The following is a 14,641-nucleotide window of genomic DNA, read 5'->3' as shown; positions in this document are numbered from 1 at the left end:
CCGCCACAGTTCTGATCACGATAGCCCCACCTACCAGGGCATAAGGCAGAGAGGCCAACAGAACCAATGACAGGCAGAGCCAGCTAATTCTAATTTGTCCCCATCCTCCTCCATGCTGAGGACGAAAAACATAGGGAGCTGCCTTATCCCAAGTTCAGATTTTTAGTCCATCTAGCTTTGTCTGCAGTGACTGGCAGAAGCTTTCCAGGATTTCAGATGCGATATTTCCAGCCCTACCTGGAGATGCCAGGGATCAAACATGGAACCTTCTGCATGCCAAACGGATGCTGTCCCACTGAGCTACAGTCCTTATGCAAGTGACTCTGAGATCTACAGCATAGCAGCAGAGCATCTGCTATGGAAGCAGAAAGTTTCTGGTTCAACCCTCAAGCATCTCCAGGTAGGGCTAGGAGTAGGGTGTAAGAGGCAGTGATTTCGGGCCCATCCTGGGTTCACCACAATCAGCGCTGCTTCCGTTACACTACAGTTCAGCTTCTGATAAAACCTACATTATTTGTCTCACTGTCCACCGCGGCTGACATTTACTCAATTAATTAAGAAAATAATGTAATAATTATTTAGGAGCTATTTGCAGACTAAATAAAATAACAATAGTGATTATTTGCTTACATGATTTTTGTTCTGGCCCCAGATGACAACAACAACAACAACAACAACAACAACAACAACAACAACAACAACAACAACAACAACAACAAAATGTATTATTTATACTCCGCCCATCTGGCTGCGTTTCCTCAGCCACTCTGGGTGGCGTCCAGCAAAATATTAAAATACAATAATTCATCAAATATTAAAAGCTTCCCTAAACAGGGCTGCCTTCAGATGTCTTCTAAAAGTCAGATAGTTGTTTATTTCTGTGACATCTGGTGGGAAGGCATTCCACAGGGCGGACACCACTACTGAGAAGGCCCTCTGCCTGGTTCTCTGTAACTTCGCTTCTCACAGTGAGGGAACCTCCAGAAGGCCCTTGGCGCTGGACCTCAGTGTCCGGGCAGAATGATGGGGGTGAAGTTGTTAATTGTGGGAATTTCTGCTCCCATTTTGGGTGGAATTCTCTTGACATTGCTAGCTGAGATGGACCCCTGACTTAAACCCTGGAATGCTACTGCCAATCAGAGCAGACAGTACTGAGTGAGACAGTGGTGAAGCTACATGCTCCGGCACCGGGGGCGGAGAGCAGGTGGGGGCGTGAATGGCGTGTCCTGTCGGGCATGATGTGCATCCCGGGGCGTGGCATGCCACCCGCATGGGCGTGTATCCCAGGGACATGGCGTGCGTCCTGGGGGGGGGGCGGTGCAGTGGGGTGTGTGGCACGTGTCTGGGGTGGTGGTGGCCATGATGGTACTCTCCTCCCCATATGGTGCAGGGGGCGGTGCGCTCCCCCCGCCCCCTGTTCCTTCACCAGTGGAGTGAGATAGACCAATGGTTGACTTGGGTTGTATCTAGGCAGCCATTGTTTTGCAGGAGCAGTTCAAGCACACACCGGAAAATTAGGTTTGCACAGTTAAAGTCGATTGAAATGCTCACTTGCCCCAGCACCACAACACCATTTTAAATAAAAAATGAGACTTTTGTGATTGGGAAAGTGACAGGCAGTTGTGCTGAAAAGTGTGGAATGAACAAATAATTAATGGGGAGGCGTTTCAACACCCTCACGCAAATCAGGATAAATGCTCAACAAAGACCAGACATAATCTAACCTCTGCGTAAGCTTTCTGCAAGCAAATGGGGATGGATGCTCAATAAACAGATCATCTGGATGAGTCATTGATACAAGGCAGCTTCCCGTGTTCATATATCTAAAAATTTGTGGGTCAACTTGGAGGCATTATTGTTCTCTGTTCAAAAGGCCAAGGTATAAATATTTCTAAATAAAGAAGCAAAATGCCATTGCTTTCAATTTGATATATGTCAGCAACAAATCATCTGCTGAAACTGTAAAAGCAAATAACAATGCTTCAAGGGCCGTTTCAAATAATCTTGTCTACTGTCTGCAAGGGCTGATAAGCTAAGGAAGTTTTCTTTTGATAGGATTTCAGCACCAAGGCACTTGGTTTGAAATGATATTTCAGCCTCTGGCCCAAGTGCAGCCATAGTAATTTTCAGCTCGTGGGGGAAGAAAGTTGCTTTCTTTGAGTCACTACTATGTACCAAAATAGGGAAGCAACATTATAAAGAGGTAGCACAGAAACTCTATTTAAAGATCGCTTGATGAATACACTGCCAATTCAGGTTTTCTGGTCTCCCTTCCTCCCCTTAGTTTGATCTGTTAAAAGGAAGTCAGCTTTGTTTGTAGGCTGCTTAGAAGAATAGCCAGCTGTGAATCTCTGGACCTAGAAACGTCCAAAGAGGCCGCCTGCATCAGGCCCACAAGCAGGTCCTGAGTGTGACATGGATTCTGTTCCTGGCAGATCCCCCCCCCCTCCGCCACAACAAGCATGGTTTGTCAGGTCAGACATCACACCAAACCATAGTTAAGCTTCCTGTTTGGCAAGATGTCTGAACTGAGCCAATGGCACCCAAATGCCTGAAGAAGACCATTAAGAGTGGGGGCATCTGAACTGGCTGGTACATAACTGGCAAGAGTTCTTCTGTAAACTCCCAATCAAAACAGCTTGTGGAATAATGGAACAAAAAGATCACAAACTGCCGAATGTCATGGTAATAAAAGCCATGCAGCAGACACTTTTTAATTCACATTCAATCTCTGAAATATATTGCCTTTTTGTCACATTAAGGGAGGAAAGCAGAATCAATTAAAAGGCAAAGGAAAGTAAAAACAGAAACAGCCACTAAGATCCTTTTATGGCCTCACTAAAATGACAAAGTGGTCTCTCTTCAGCTGAAGTTCTCTTAACACCTTCCCTTTGCCAGGAATGCAGAGATAAGGGGAGAAATGAATGCTAAGTCAATTTCAGTAGATTTGGGTCTCAGTTCTCTGACCTTGAGATGCTACCTAACCCAGGATGCAGAAAATTCTACCCCAATTGCAATCCAATACCCCTTTCACCGAATATTTTGTGTTGATTTCAAGATACTAATTTGTTTTATTGCTTTTTTATTATTCTTTTAAATTTGTTTTGCGTTGCGTTGCCAGCACAGGGCTTAGATTAGTTTTAAAATTTATTTCTTAAATGTACATATCCCAACTTTCTTCCAAGAAACTCAAGGTGGCAGGCAACCCTAGCTTGCGTCAACCCCCTAGCCCTTTAGGGCAAGGATAGTCACAAAATGTTGTTGGACTACATCATCTCTGACTATTGGTCATCCTGGCTGGGGTTTATGGGAATTTGAGTCCAACAACATCTAGAGGATGCCATGTTGGATACCCCTGCTTTGGTGCAACCTTTCGTGGGCAACCACCTTTTAGTGTTGAGGGGTAAACTGATGGAGAATGCATGCTGGTGGTGGGCGGGGCCTGAAGCCAGGAATGGGTGGGGCTAGAATGAAAAGTGGGCAGGGCCACTTCTTGCCAGACGTCTGAACCAATTGACTGAAGAGTACTTTTGAAATAAGGTGGAGGGCCTCACATTGCCTCTCCTTGGTTTAGGGAGACAGAATCCTAGCCCTGTTGAGTAGATCGCACTGTTTAGATGCAGAAGGTTTTCAGGTTTGATCCCCAGAATCTACAGCTAAAGAGGTCAGGTAACAGGTATCGGAAACATTGGAAACATACTGTATAGTGATTTGGATCCTTGGTCAATCCAGCTCAGTGTTGTCTGCACTGGCTGGCAGCAGCTCTTCAGAGTTTTCAGGCAGGGAACTCTGCAAGCCCTAGCTGGAATTGACCCTGGAACCTTCTACATGTGATCTTTTCTCTGAGATCTTTTGGAGAACAACTGCCAGTTTGAGTCTCCCCCCCCCACACACACACTAAGTGAGATGGACACATAGGTAAAAGTAAAGGGGCCCCTGACCATTAGGTCCAGTTGTGACCGACTCTGGGGTTGTGGTGCTCATCTCGCTTTATTGGCTGAGGGAGCTGGCGTACAGCTTCTGGGTCATGTGGCCAGCATGACTAAGCCGCTTCTGGTGAACCAGAGCAGCGCATGGAAAGGCTTTTACTTTCCTGCCGGAGCGGTACCTATTTATCTACTTGCACTTTGATGTGCTTTCAAACTGCTAGATGGACACATAGTGTAAGGCAATTCCTTCCCACCTGCTTAATTGCAGCTAGAGTTCTGTTTGAGGCCAACTTCTTTTGTGATGCTTCCCCTGGTCACTTAGTGCAGGTAGGCCCATCGCCACACGTCTGATCACAGACACGCGCACCTCTGCGACTGTCAACTCAATGCCTGGGGTTCAGCATCTCTCTATGGGAAAAGTCAGCTTTATTTTAAAAAATATTTTTATTAACCAATTTCCACATAACAATTTATCAATCCTCTTAATCAATTACATTATTTCCCCCCCTCAACCCTCTCTCTCTCCCCCCCCCAGGACTTCCCTCAGCTCCCCTCCCTGATTTCTTTACATATATTGTTTTCTGCATGTTATGAAATTGTACATATCCTTACTTTATCTATCATATGTTCAGCTAATAAATTTGTGAATGTTTATTGAAAACCTGCCAAAGAGTCCAATTCATTTTGTTGTCTTTTTAGATAGTTTGTAAAAAGTTCCCATTCTTCCTTGAAGTCACAGTTGTCCTTTTCACGCAGTTTATATGCCAATTTGGCTAATTCCGCATAGCTCATCAATTTTTCTTGCCACAGTTCTTTCGTTGGGGTTTCCTTATTCTTCCATCCTTGTGCTAACAAGACTCTTGCCGCTCTTGTAGCATACATAAATAAGTTATTTACTTTTCTTGGCAGGTCTTGTCCTACAATCCCTAACAAAAATGCTTCTGTTTTTTTGTTTTTTTTTACAAATGTCAATTTAAACATTTTTTTCAATTCATTATATATCATTTCTCAAAATTTTCTAACTTCTCTACATTCCCACCACATATGATAAAAAGTCTATGGAAAAAGTCAGTTTGTTGGGAGCAAGTCTGTGTTTTAAGGTTTCCATTACCGTTTGTGTGTTTATTTGTTTGTTTGTTTGTGTGTGTGTGTGTGTGTGTTCCATTCTCTACCCAAAGGTTTGTCCGTGGTTGAAAACAGTGTTTCCTTTTAAATGCATTTCTCTGATTGCTATGCACCTTTGTTGTTTTGCAGGCTGAAGTAAGCCCTTCAGAAAGAATAAAATAAAATAAATAAAATAAAGGAAAGAGCAAACACCATTAGAGCTGCAGAAATCAAATACATTGTAAGTATTCCTCACCCTCCTGCCATTAAATGGAGCAGGGGTGTGAGTGTTTTTGTGTGTGTGTTGTTGATCAAGGCTCTGTTGCATTCATTTGTGCTGGTGAGGTCCTTGGTGAATTATTTACAGTCCGCTCAATGAGTTTTACCAAGGCCGTAGTGTCCTGGATTTGTGTGTGTGTGTGCTCTTGTGTGTTTAATGTGCAATATTCTTCATGGTCAGTGTTTACTACAGAAATGACATCGTAGAAATAAGACAAGATAAAACCACCCTAGCAATCACTGGTTACTTGGGCTGAGCTGAAAACTCTTTTGAGAACTCCCTCCAGTCCAGTCTTGAAAACCCGGGACCTTTGGCTTGCTAGAGAACAATTGCCCTATATGTCAGGGCTGTTGGGAGAGAACTTGAAGGTGAAGCTAGTAATTGAAGGTTCTGAGCTTTCAGTCGGGAGCTGTGTGTGTGCTCAGGCCTTGGAACCATCCCCAGGCACAATAGGACATCCTCAGGCACATACGATCATTAGAAAAGTCTTGGTGGATTCAACTGAAGGTCTATCTAGTCCATTGTTCTCACAATGGCCAATCAGATAAGTGTGGGAAGCCTGGGAGCAGGACCTGAGAGCACAACACTCTCTCCCAACTTGTGATTCCCAGAAGCTGCATTCAGAGGCATACAGCCTCTTACGGTGGAGGTAGAACATAGCCTTTATGGCAGCTGGGAACCAATAGACTTACCTTCCATGAGGATAGGAATGCCCAGGGCCAGCCCCCATGACAGGAGGTAGAAAGTTAATCATGTCCATTATTTTCATCTATGAGCAACATTGGACACAACTCTCAGTTAATTCCCCAGATTTCACATTCCTCAAATGCTCTCGGCTTCAGAAATGCACGATTGCTTTGAGACAAAACAGCAATACGTATTTAAATTGCTGTTTTTTGTCTATGCTTTAAAAAATATATATACAGATCAATGCGGAAACAGGATGGAACAGATTTGAGTGTGAATTCACGTGAGAGTCAAGAAATAGACTGGTACACCCATCCCTGGTTGAGTCACAGATTGTTGGGTTGGCGGAAGCAGCTGTTGGCCATTGACTGATTGAAATGAGTGTCTTGTTGCCACAGATGCTTATTAAAAGAAGTATCTATGGCAGGAGCAATAGACTGAAGTTGTTGGACAGCAACTCCCATGATCCCTGTCCATTGGCCCTCCTGTTGCTGAGGCTGATGGGAGTTGGTATCCAGCAGCATCCTAAGAGCACTATGTTGCTTGCCTCTTATGGCATCAAATGGCCCACGGGTCTTCACATGTTTGCAAACCCCCCCCCCATAGTTGGTTAAAAGTGAAGCAAACTTAGAGCAAATTGTTTTGCTCTTTCCACAGAAACGATGAGCCTGGAGACGTCACAATGGCGCTGATATCTACGATGCATCACGGTTTGAAGGTTAGCAATTACTCAGAGAAATGATGAGAAATCACCTTCTAGGAACATCGGCAGGTGCCTCATATCAGGTCAGGCTGTTTTCCCAACTAGCCCGATATTTCACCTTCTTTGGCTGGCAGTAGTTCTCCAGGAGTTCATTTAGGGGGGTCTTCTTCTTCTAACAACAACAACAACAACAACAACAACAACAACAACAATAACAACAAATAATTTTCTATTTATTTATACCCCACCCATCTGGCTGGGTTTCCCCAGCCACTCTGGGCAGCTTCCAACAAAAGATTAAAAATACACTAAAACATCAGTCATTAAAAACTTCCTTAAACAGGGCTGCCTTCAGATGTCTTCTAAATGTCAGATAGTTGTTTATTTCTTTGACATCTGATGGGAGGGCGTTCCACAGGGCAGGTGCCACTACGGAAAAGGCCCTCTGCTTGGTTCCCTATAACTTCACTTCTTGCAGTGCCTGAAGGCCCTCGGCGCTGGACCTAAGTGTCCGGGCAGAACAAAGGGGGTGGAGACGCTCCTTCAGGTATACTGGGCACTTGACTCCTTAGATAGGGGTTTCCAAGGACTGAACCCGGGACCTTTTGCATATGAAGTGCGGGGACTACCCCTGAGTGGTGGCCTCGCCCCTCTTCCTCTGTAGCTGCCCCAAATCGACTATGGACAAACAGGTCAGAAGACAGCGGTGTAGATTGGGTGGGGAACCTCGGGGGGGGGGATTTCAGCCCTCCAGGCCTCTCTGTCTGGCCCTCAGAATTCTTCCCATGCTACGCAGCTCCCCAGCCCTGCTCCACAACCGCCTCAAGTCATTTTGGCTGTCTGGAACATGTTGCTGAACTGTGATAATGCCTCTCGCTTGCCTGGGTAAAGAATGGAGAGATGTGTTTGTGAATGTATCTGGAAAACTCTGATGTTCACGTGTCCAGAACTGTACAAAGATAAGTTGCATCTGTTGCCATACCCACTTTTGCCTGTGGCCATGCAAGCTACTGGCGTGCAGCCCTCAAAATGTTCCCTATGAGGGGATGTGGCCCTTGGGATGGAAGAGTTTCCCTAGCCCTGATCTGGAAGGACCAGCTTGGATGGACCTTCATCAGGGTTCGATCTATGTGATGCATATTTAACATTTATAAACCTCACATGTGATAAATGCCAACCCTACAGCCTTATCCTAACCATGTTTACCTGGAAATAACTCCCACTGATTGTGCAAGCCACAGCTCCAGGAGTCTGATACCATAAAGATCGACTTTATGTGATATCATAAAGACGATGAGAACACATTCTGCATTTGCGTATTTTCTGTTATTAAAGGCCTTCTATGTTGTTCATTTCCCTGCCTTTTCTAGGCAAACCCCAGAGCAGCACCTATTTGCCCCTTCGGTTGGATAAGGTTTCTGACATTCACGAGAGAACAGGATTTTCTTTAAATGAAAAAATAAATAAATGCAAATATCTAACCTATAAAGTTGTCCAGCTCACAGCAGCTGCAGGAAGCGGGGCGGAATCAAAGTTAATTTTGAGTAATTAAATGCAGGTGACTGTTTACAGTCTGAGGTCATCTTGGCTGTGCATGTTTTCTGGAATACATCTACTAACCTGGGTTATGTTCATTAGCACTTTTTTTAAAAAAGTGTGCATGGTGTGTGTGTGTGGGAGAACTCAACTGCAATAAGTCTGCCTAGGATTGCTGCCAGGAAGCATGATCCACTGCCTGCTTATGCAAAAAGGGAGTTGTGTTGGGGAAGGACTTTCCCTCAGTGATAGAGCACCTGCTCCGCATGCAAAAGGTCCCAGGTTCAATCACTGGCCTCTCCAGGTACGCCTGGGGAAAACTCTGGAGAGCCACTGCCAGTCCGTGCAGACAGTACTGGGCTAGATGGACCAATGGTCTGACTTGGTAGGGGGCAGCTTCCTGCGTTCCTCCTGTCTTCTCTGAATATTGGATTGCTTTAAAACATGATGAATGCAAATGGTGGCAATTGTGTGTTTGGGTGTGTTTTCACCTCTTTGACAAATGTCGTTGCAGGATTGTGATCGGTCTGTTTCCCAAGGTCTCTGAACGGCAAAGGGGAAGAAGAGGAAAGCAAAGAAGGAATCAGGGCACACATGCAGAGAGAAACAGAGGACTGCCAAGTGCTGTTTTTCCAAGCCAAGGAGAAAGATGGCTGCGAGATGAGCATGGGAGCCTCACGTTTACCAAGGTTTGCATGAGAAAAAGGACCCGAGGCAATGTTCTGGGTTGCTTCTCCTCTTTGAAGGCTTGCCACCATCAACGGTGATAAAAATGGCCCGCTTTAAAGCCTCTGCAAAATCCACAAGGAAAATATTTGGACTACAGGTTTTGGACCGTTTTCCTGCTTTGAAGTAGTTTGTCATGCTTTACCAGTGTGAACTCTCTTGACCCTCAACCAACCTTTTTTTTCCTTTTCATTGTTCCCTCCCCACCCTCTGTTCCTCTCCCCCCCCCCGAATCAAACAGCAGTGAGTGACGCTTTGAAATCTCGAGTCAACAACCGTTTTCTCTGGCCGCCACCTTTGGCAGCCCCGCAGCAAATGCCGGCGAGCTAACACAGAGGAGTCCTTCCTTCATTATCCATGAAGCCTGCCGACACCTTCCCGAAATAGATTCCTTGGACCATCTCCCCCCTCCTCGCCTTTCCCTTTCCAAGGTCATGGATCCTGAACAAAGTCAGAGGAGCACAAAGAAGGGTGAGGAAGGGTCGAGGAGGAGGCTTGTCAAAGGACAGGCTTTCCAAAGCAGTGTTTCGTCCGCCACTACCTATCCAGGGAGCTCGGCTCCTTTGCAAGGCTCTCCCCTCCGGGACGTTGCAGCGCAGCAGCCTTTTATGAGGGAGGAGGCCCAGGAGAAGACAGGGCCAGCCCAGCTCAAACGCCCCTCTTTTGAACGCCCTCCGCACATTTCCCAGCTTCAGCAGCACCCCCTGTCACCAGCGTTCATGCCTCCCCGGAAGCAGGAACATGTCCTTGAAGGCCCCACGACATGGCAGCTAGTCGACCCAGCCAGAGCAGGTCCCTCCACTTCTTTTCCATCCTCTGGGCTTCACCCTGGCCAGCTCTTGCCGTCCCGTCCTCCTGTCGTCCCCGAAGAGGACATGCCCTCCGTTCCAAAGGTCTACACTCCCCGCGCTTCGCAAGCTTCCTTGAAATCCTCGGAAGAAGGCCACAAGAAAGAGAAGAAACCCCAGAAACCCGGCAAATACATTTGCCAGTACTGTAGCCGGCCTTGCGCCAAGCCCAGCGTCCTCCAGAAACACATCCGTTCGCACACAGGGGAGCGGCCCTATCCCTGCGTCCCCTGCGGCTTTTCCTTCAAAACCAAGAGCAATCTGTATAAACATCGGAAGTCTCATGCTCACCGGATCAAAGCCGGTCTCGCCTCGGGGACTGGGACTGAGCTGTACCCTTCCGGTTTGGAAATGGAGAAGATGGCCGGAGAGGAATTTGAAGAGCCCACCGAGGGTGAAAGCACCGACTCGGAGGAGGAGACCAGGAGCGCGCCAAGCCATTTGACAGAACTGTCACCCCGGAGAAAGCAAACCATGTTGTACGGGTCAGGAAGCCAGAGCTCTAGCCTAGAGAGCTGCTCGTTTTCTCACTCCAGCCTGTCTCAGTCTCTCGAGGAAAGCAGCCCGTTTGTGGAGCCGGCTTCGGAGCATGCCCAAAGTCATAAATCGGAGGAAACGCATACTATCAAGCAGAAGCTCGCTCTCCGATTGAGTGAAAGAAAGAAGGTGATTGAGGAACAAGCTTTCCTTAGCCCTGGCAGCAAAGGGAGCACAGAATCTGGCTATTTCTCCAGGTCAGAGAGTGCCGAGCAGCAAATCAGCCCACCAAACACCAACGCCAAGTCTTATGCAGAGATCATTTTTGGCAAATGTGGGAGAATTGGCCAACGGACTTCCATGCTAGCGGCAGCCACTGCCCAGGAATTTCCCCAGGTATCGTCCGAGGAGAAACTCAGCACAGTTCCTTTGTCTGTGCCCAGAACGCAGGTTATTGAACATATCACCAAACTGATCACGATTAACGAAGCCGTTGTTGACACCAGCGAGATAGACAGCGTCAAGCCCAGGAGAAGTTCATTGTCCAGGCGCAGCAGCATTGAATCGCCAAAGTCCGGCCCGTACAGAGAGCCCTTTGCATTAGAAATCAAACCCGGCTCTGGTAGCCAACTCGATTCATCCAAGTCACTTATGCCCCACATGGAAAAAATGAAGCCCGAACAATCATTGCTATCACTCCAGCATTCCCACAGTGCCACAGAGACAGTGCCTCTCCTACGAAGCCACTCTATGCCTTCAGCTGCGTGCACCATCAGCTCCTTCCATACCTTTAGAGGTAGCTATTCTTTCGATGACCACATCACCGAATCAGAGGTCCATAGCCGCGGTCAGGTGTCTTCCCACCCACGCATGCTAAAACGGCAGCCCGCCATCGAACTTCCGTTGGGGGTGGAGTATGGTTCGGAGGATGTGGGCGCGGCGAGCAAAGAAAGCACTTCCAAACCTCCCGAGGAACAAGAAAGCAAGGAGAGCGAGCTCACCAAAAAGTCAAGGAAGGGCGCGAAAACAAAAGGGTTCATGTACGAGTGCAACGTTTGCGGTGCTCGCTACAAGAAACGGGATAATTACGAAGCCCACAAAAAGTATTACTGTTCGGAACTGCAGTTCTCCAAGCCCCGATCTTCCAGTTCTCATTTTTCGTTGGAAGCCGAGAAGGGTTCCATAGAATCGGATCCTTGGCCGCAGATGATGCATTATAAGCTGGGGACCAGTTTAGAACTAACTCCGCTGAGGAAAAGGCGTAAGGAAAAAAGCCTCGGTGATGATGAGGACCCCCCGGCTTTTGAGCTGACCAGTCCATCTTCCTGTAGCTCTGGGGCAGCCGCTCAGTTTACTAGCTTGAAACCCACTGATGTGGCCTTGAACCTGACTTCCGAGTCCATGACGTCACCAGCAGACCTCAGCAAATCGATGCCGCTCTCTGACGCCGGTGTCACTTTCCACTCTAGGACTACAAAACCATCTTTTGGTATGGAAGTCAAGGAGAGGAGGACGACCTCAAAGGAGATCTCCGTCATCCAGCACACAAGCTCCTTTGAGAAGTCGGATTCTATCGAACAACTGAGCAGCTTGGAAGGAGAGGAAAAGCTGCCGTTGCCATACACTTCTCAGTCAGCTGCACAGCAGAGCCGGCCGACTCATTCCCTGCAGCCAAAGCTTGTGCGTCAACCCAACATCCAAGTCCCTGAGATCCTGGTCACAGAAGAGCCGGACAGGCCAGAGACGGAGCCCGAACCTCCCCCTAAAGAGCCGGAGAAGACGGAGGAGTTTCAGTGGCCACAGAGAAGCCAGTCTCTCTCCCAGCTTCCTGCAGAGAAGCTGCCACCCAAAAAGAAGAGGCTGAGGCTTGCGGAAATGGCTCAGTCTTCTGGAGAATCCAGCTTTGAGTCAGTGAGGAGCCCCAGTCAGGAGAGCAGCATCTCCCATGCCTCCAGCCGCTCAACGTCATTTGAACGTGAAGAAGCTGCTTCCCAGTCCTCTGAATCCCACATAAAACCTATTGGGCTCGGCCCACACATGCTAACAGTGCCAGGCCACCACCACCCTCATCACCCTACCCGAGAAATGCGGAGGTCCGTCTCCGAGCAGACGCCCAACGTCTCTCCCTCCTCTCCAATGTCGGAGACCCGCAGCAAATCGTTTGACTATGGGAGCTTATGCTCCTCCTCTCCCACTTCCCTGCCCCGCCCACCAACAACATCAGCAGCACAGGAGAGGAGAAAATGTTTCCTGGTGAGGCAGGCGTCTCTTGCTGGGCACCCAGAGCACGAGCCGGACTCTGGCTCCAAAGGAGGGACAGAGACGGAAGAGCTGCTGCAGTCCACAAGCAAATCTTCAGCTGCAAGCTTGCCCCAGCAGCAACCACCGTCCTCTTCCTCCTCCTCTTCTCAAAGAGGCTACCCAGCTGACAAGGGTGAGCCAAAAGACTGCCCTGAGCGCACATATACCCATCCCTACACTGAAGCTCTGCAGGTGTTTCACCACCCATCGGCGCAATTGACGCTCCACGAAAAACAGTACATGGCCCCACAGATTTCTCTCTTGCCATTCCAGCATCTTTTGCCGCCATCGGGACAGACGGTGGAGCTCTTCTCCAGCCAGACAATGACTGACCTCTTTGCTGCTCAGTATTCCATCCCGCAAATACCGCACTCCATCATTGAGAATGCAGCCATCCCGCTGCAAGACGCTTTGCTGCACCCAGGCCAGCTTCACATTGCCCCTCCACTGCTGTCCCACCCAGGGGACGTGGCCCTCAGGCAGAGCCCGTCCCTTGTCCCTGTGCACTACCCAGGCTCCCCGCCACTCCATTCTGCCTTTTTTCTGCCCCTCCAGTCCCAGCTTGCTCTCCAGTTGCCAAGTGACATTGGTGCCCATTTGCCCCAGCTCAAATCCAGGCTCTCTCCACCCACCGGAAGTCCCATCTTCTCCCCATTTGCAGACTACAGCTCCGAGAGCAGACTGCATATTTTGGCCCGGCCTAGCAGCCCCTCTGCATCTGTCTCCATCTCTCAGTTGGTGGTGCCTGCAGGATCTGAGCCTGTCGTGTCACTAGTGGTCCCAGTTCGCATCCAGACGAATATGCCCTCCTACGGAAGCGCAATGTATACAACCCTTTCTCAGATCCTGGTCACTCAGTCACACTGCAGCGCCTCTTCTATCATCCTGCCGAGATTTGACGAGTATGAGGCCAAGGGTACCTTGGTTTGCACCGCTAACGTTCACGGAATCGGCCTCGATCTGGCACAGATGATCACCGAAGAGCAGAAGAGCATCTTCCAGACACCCTACCTAAGGCTGCCGCTGTCACTCTCGGAAAAGAAAGGATACATTCCTCTTGGCTCGCCATCCGAAAGCCTGTTGGATCTTGAAGGGAGTCCATCGACTGTCGGAGGAAGCAAGCGGATGCTGTCTCCGGCCGGAAGCTTGGAACTCACGATGGAAACCCAGCAGCAAAAAAGGGTGAAGGAGGAAGAGTTCTCTGAGATGGAGGAGAAGTCAGAAGCAGTGGTGGCCCCCCGTGCAACAGAGGAAGGGAAGAAGCACAACCAAAGGAGAGTCAAGTCAGAAGTGCTCCCGGATGTGTCGCCTGAGCAGTCTGAGTTGGAAGAAGTCCAGGGAACTTTATGGCCAGCCTCTCCACAGCCTGAGGTCTCGAGCTCTGAGGGGCACGAGGAATCTAAGCATCCAGCTGGAAAGCAGTTGCAAAGCAAGGAATCTCCGCAGATGGTGAAGAAAGAAGATTCGAAAGAGCCTGTGGAGCCACCTGCAACAACCTCCCCAAGTCCAGCTCTTCGTTCTGAGGCTGCCCAAAGTTCAAAGAAGTCCCAAGAGGGGCCAGATGTCAAGAAGGTATTTCAGTTCCCCAGTCTCCATACAACTACTAATGTCAGTTGGTGCTATTTAAATTACACAAAGCCAAATCACATCCAGCAAGTTGACCGAAGGTCCTCGGTGTATGCCGGCTGGTGCGTTAGTTTGTATAATCCCAACCTCCCCGGTGTGTCCACCAAAGCAGCCCTTTCGCTCCTGCGCTCCAAGCAAAAGGTGAGCAAAGAAACCTACACCATGTCTGCTGCTCCACGTCCAGAGGCAGGGAGGCTTGTGCCCTCAAGCGCCGGGAACCCCAAAATGTCGGAGGTAAGGAAATTGGGTTTTCCTTTTGTCCTCACCTGTTTTGTGAGTAAGAATTGACATGGAGGCTGCCATTAAAATATAGAAGTGGATATATTAGGGAAAGGCGTGAACAAAACTGGATAAGTGAAAATAATGTGCCAGATTGCATCGTATTGTGGGAAATTTGCCTGAAAAGATGCATGCAAAAATGTGC

At 48.4% G+C, this 14,641-nt stretch overlaps 1 protein-coding gene across 8 annotated transcripts in view; it reads left to right on the top strand.

The window, feature by feature from the left end:
• HIVEP3 (HIVEP zinc finger 3) overlaps positions 1–14,641 on the top strand; it is a 259,289-nt gene that overhangs the window by 178,592 nt on the left and 66,056 nt on the right. The window contains exons 1-4 of one of the 8 annotated variants that reach the window (XM_081201854.1): positions 5,184–5,274; positions 6,658–6,718; positions 8,754–8,928; positions 9,210–14,451. In XM_081201854.1, the coding sequence (XP_081057980.1) occupies positions 9,400–14,451 (5,052 nt within the window). In that variant the 5' untranslated portion in view covers positions 5,184–5,274; positions 6,658–6,718; positions 8,754–8,928; positions 9,210–9,399. Of the gene's footprint in view, positions 1–5,183; positions 5,275–6,657; positions 6,787–8,753; positions 14,452–14,641 lie in introns of those variants that run through there. The other 7 variants (XM_081201853.1, XM_081201852.1, XM_081201851.1 and 4 more) reach the window with 7 other exon arrangements.

This window comes from Podarcis bocagei, assembly GCF_964188305.1.
Source record: "Podarcis bocagei genome assembly, chromosome: 7".
NCBI classification, from domain to species: Eukaryota; Metazoa; Chordata; class Lepidosauria; order Squamata; family Lacertidae; genus Podarcis; species Podarcis bocagei.
This window is presented reverse-complemented; position numbering and strand designations above follow the sequence as displayed.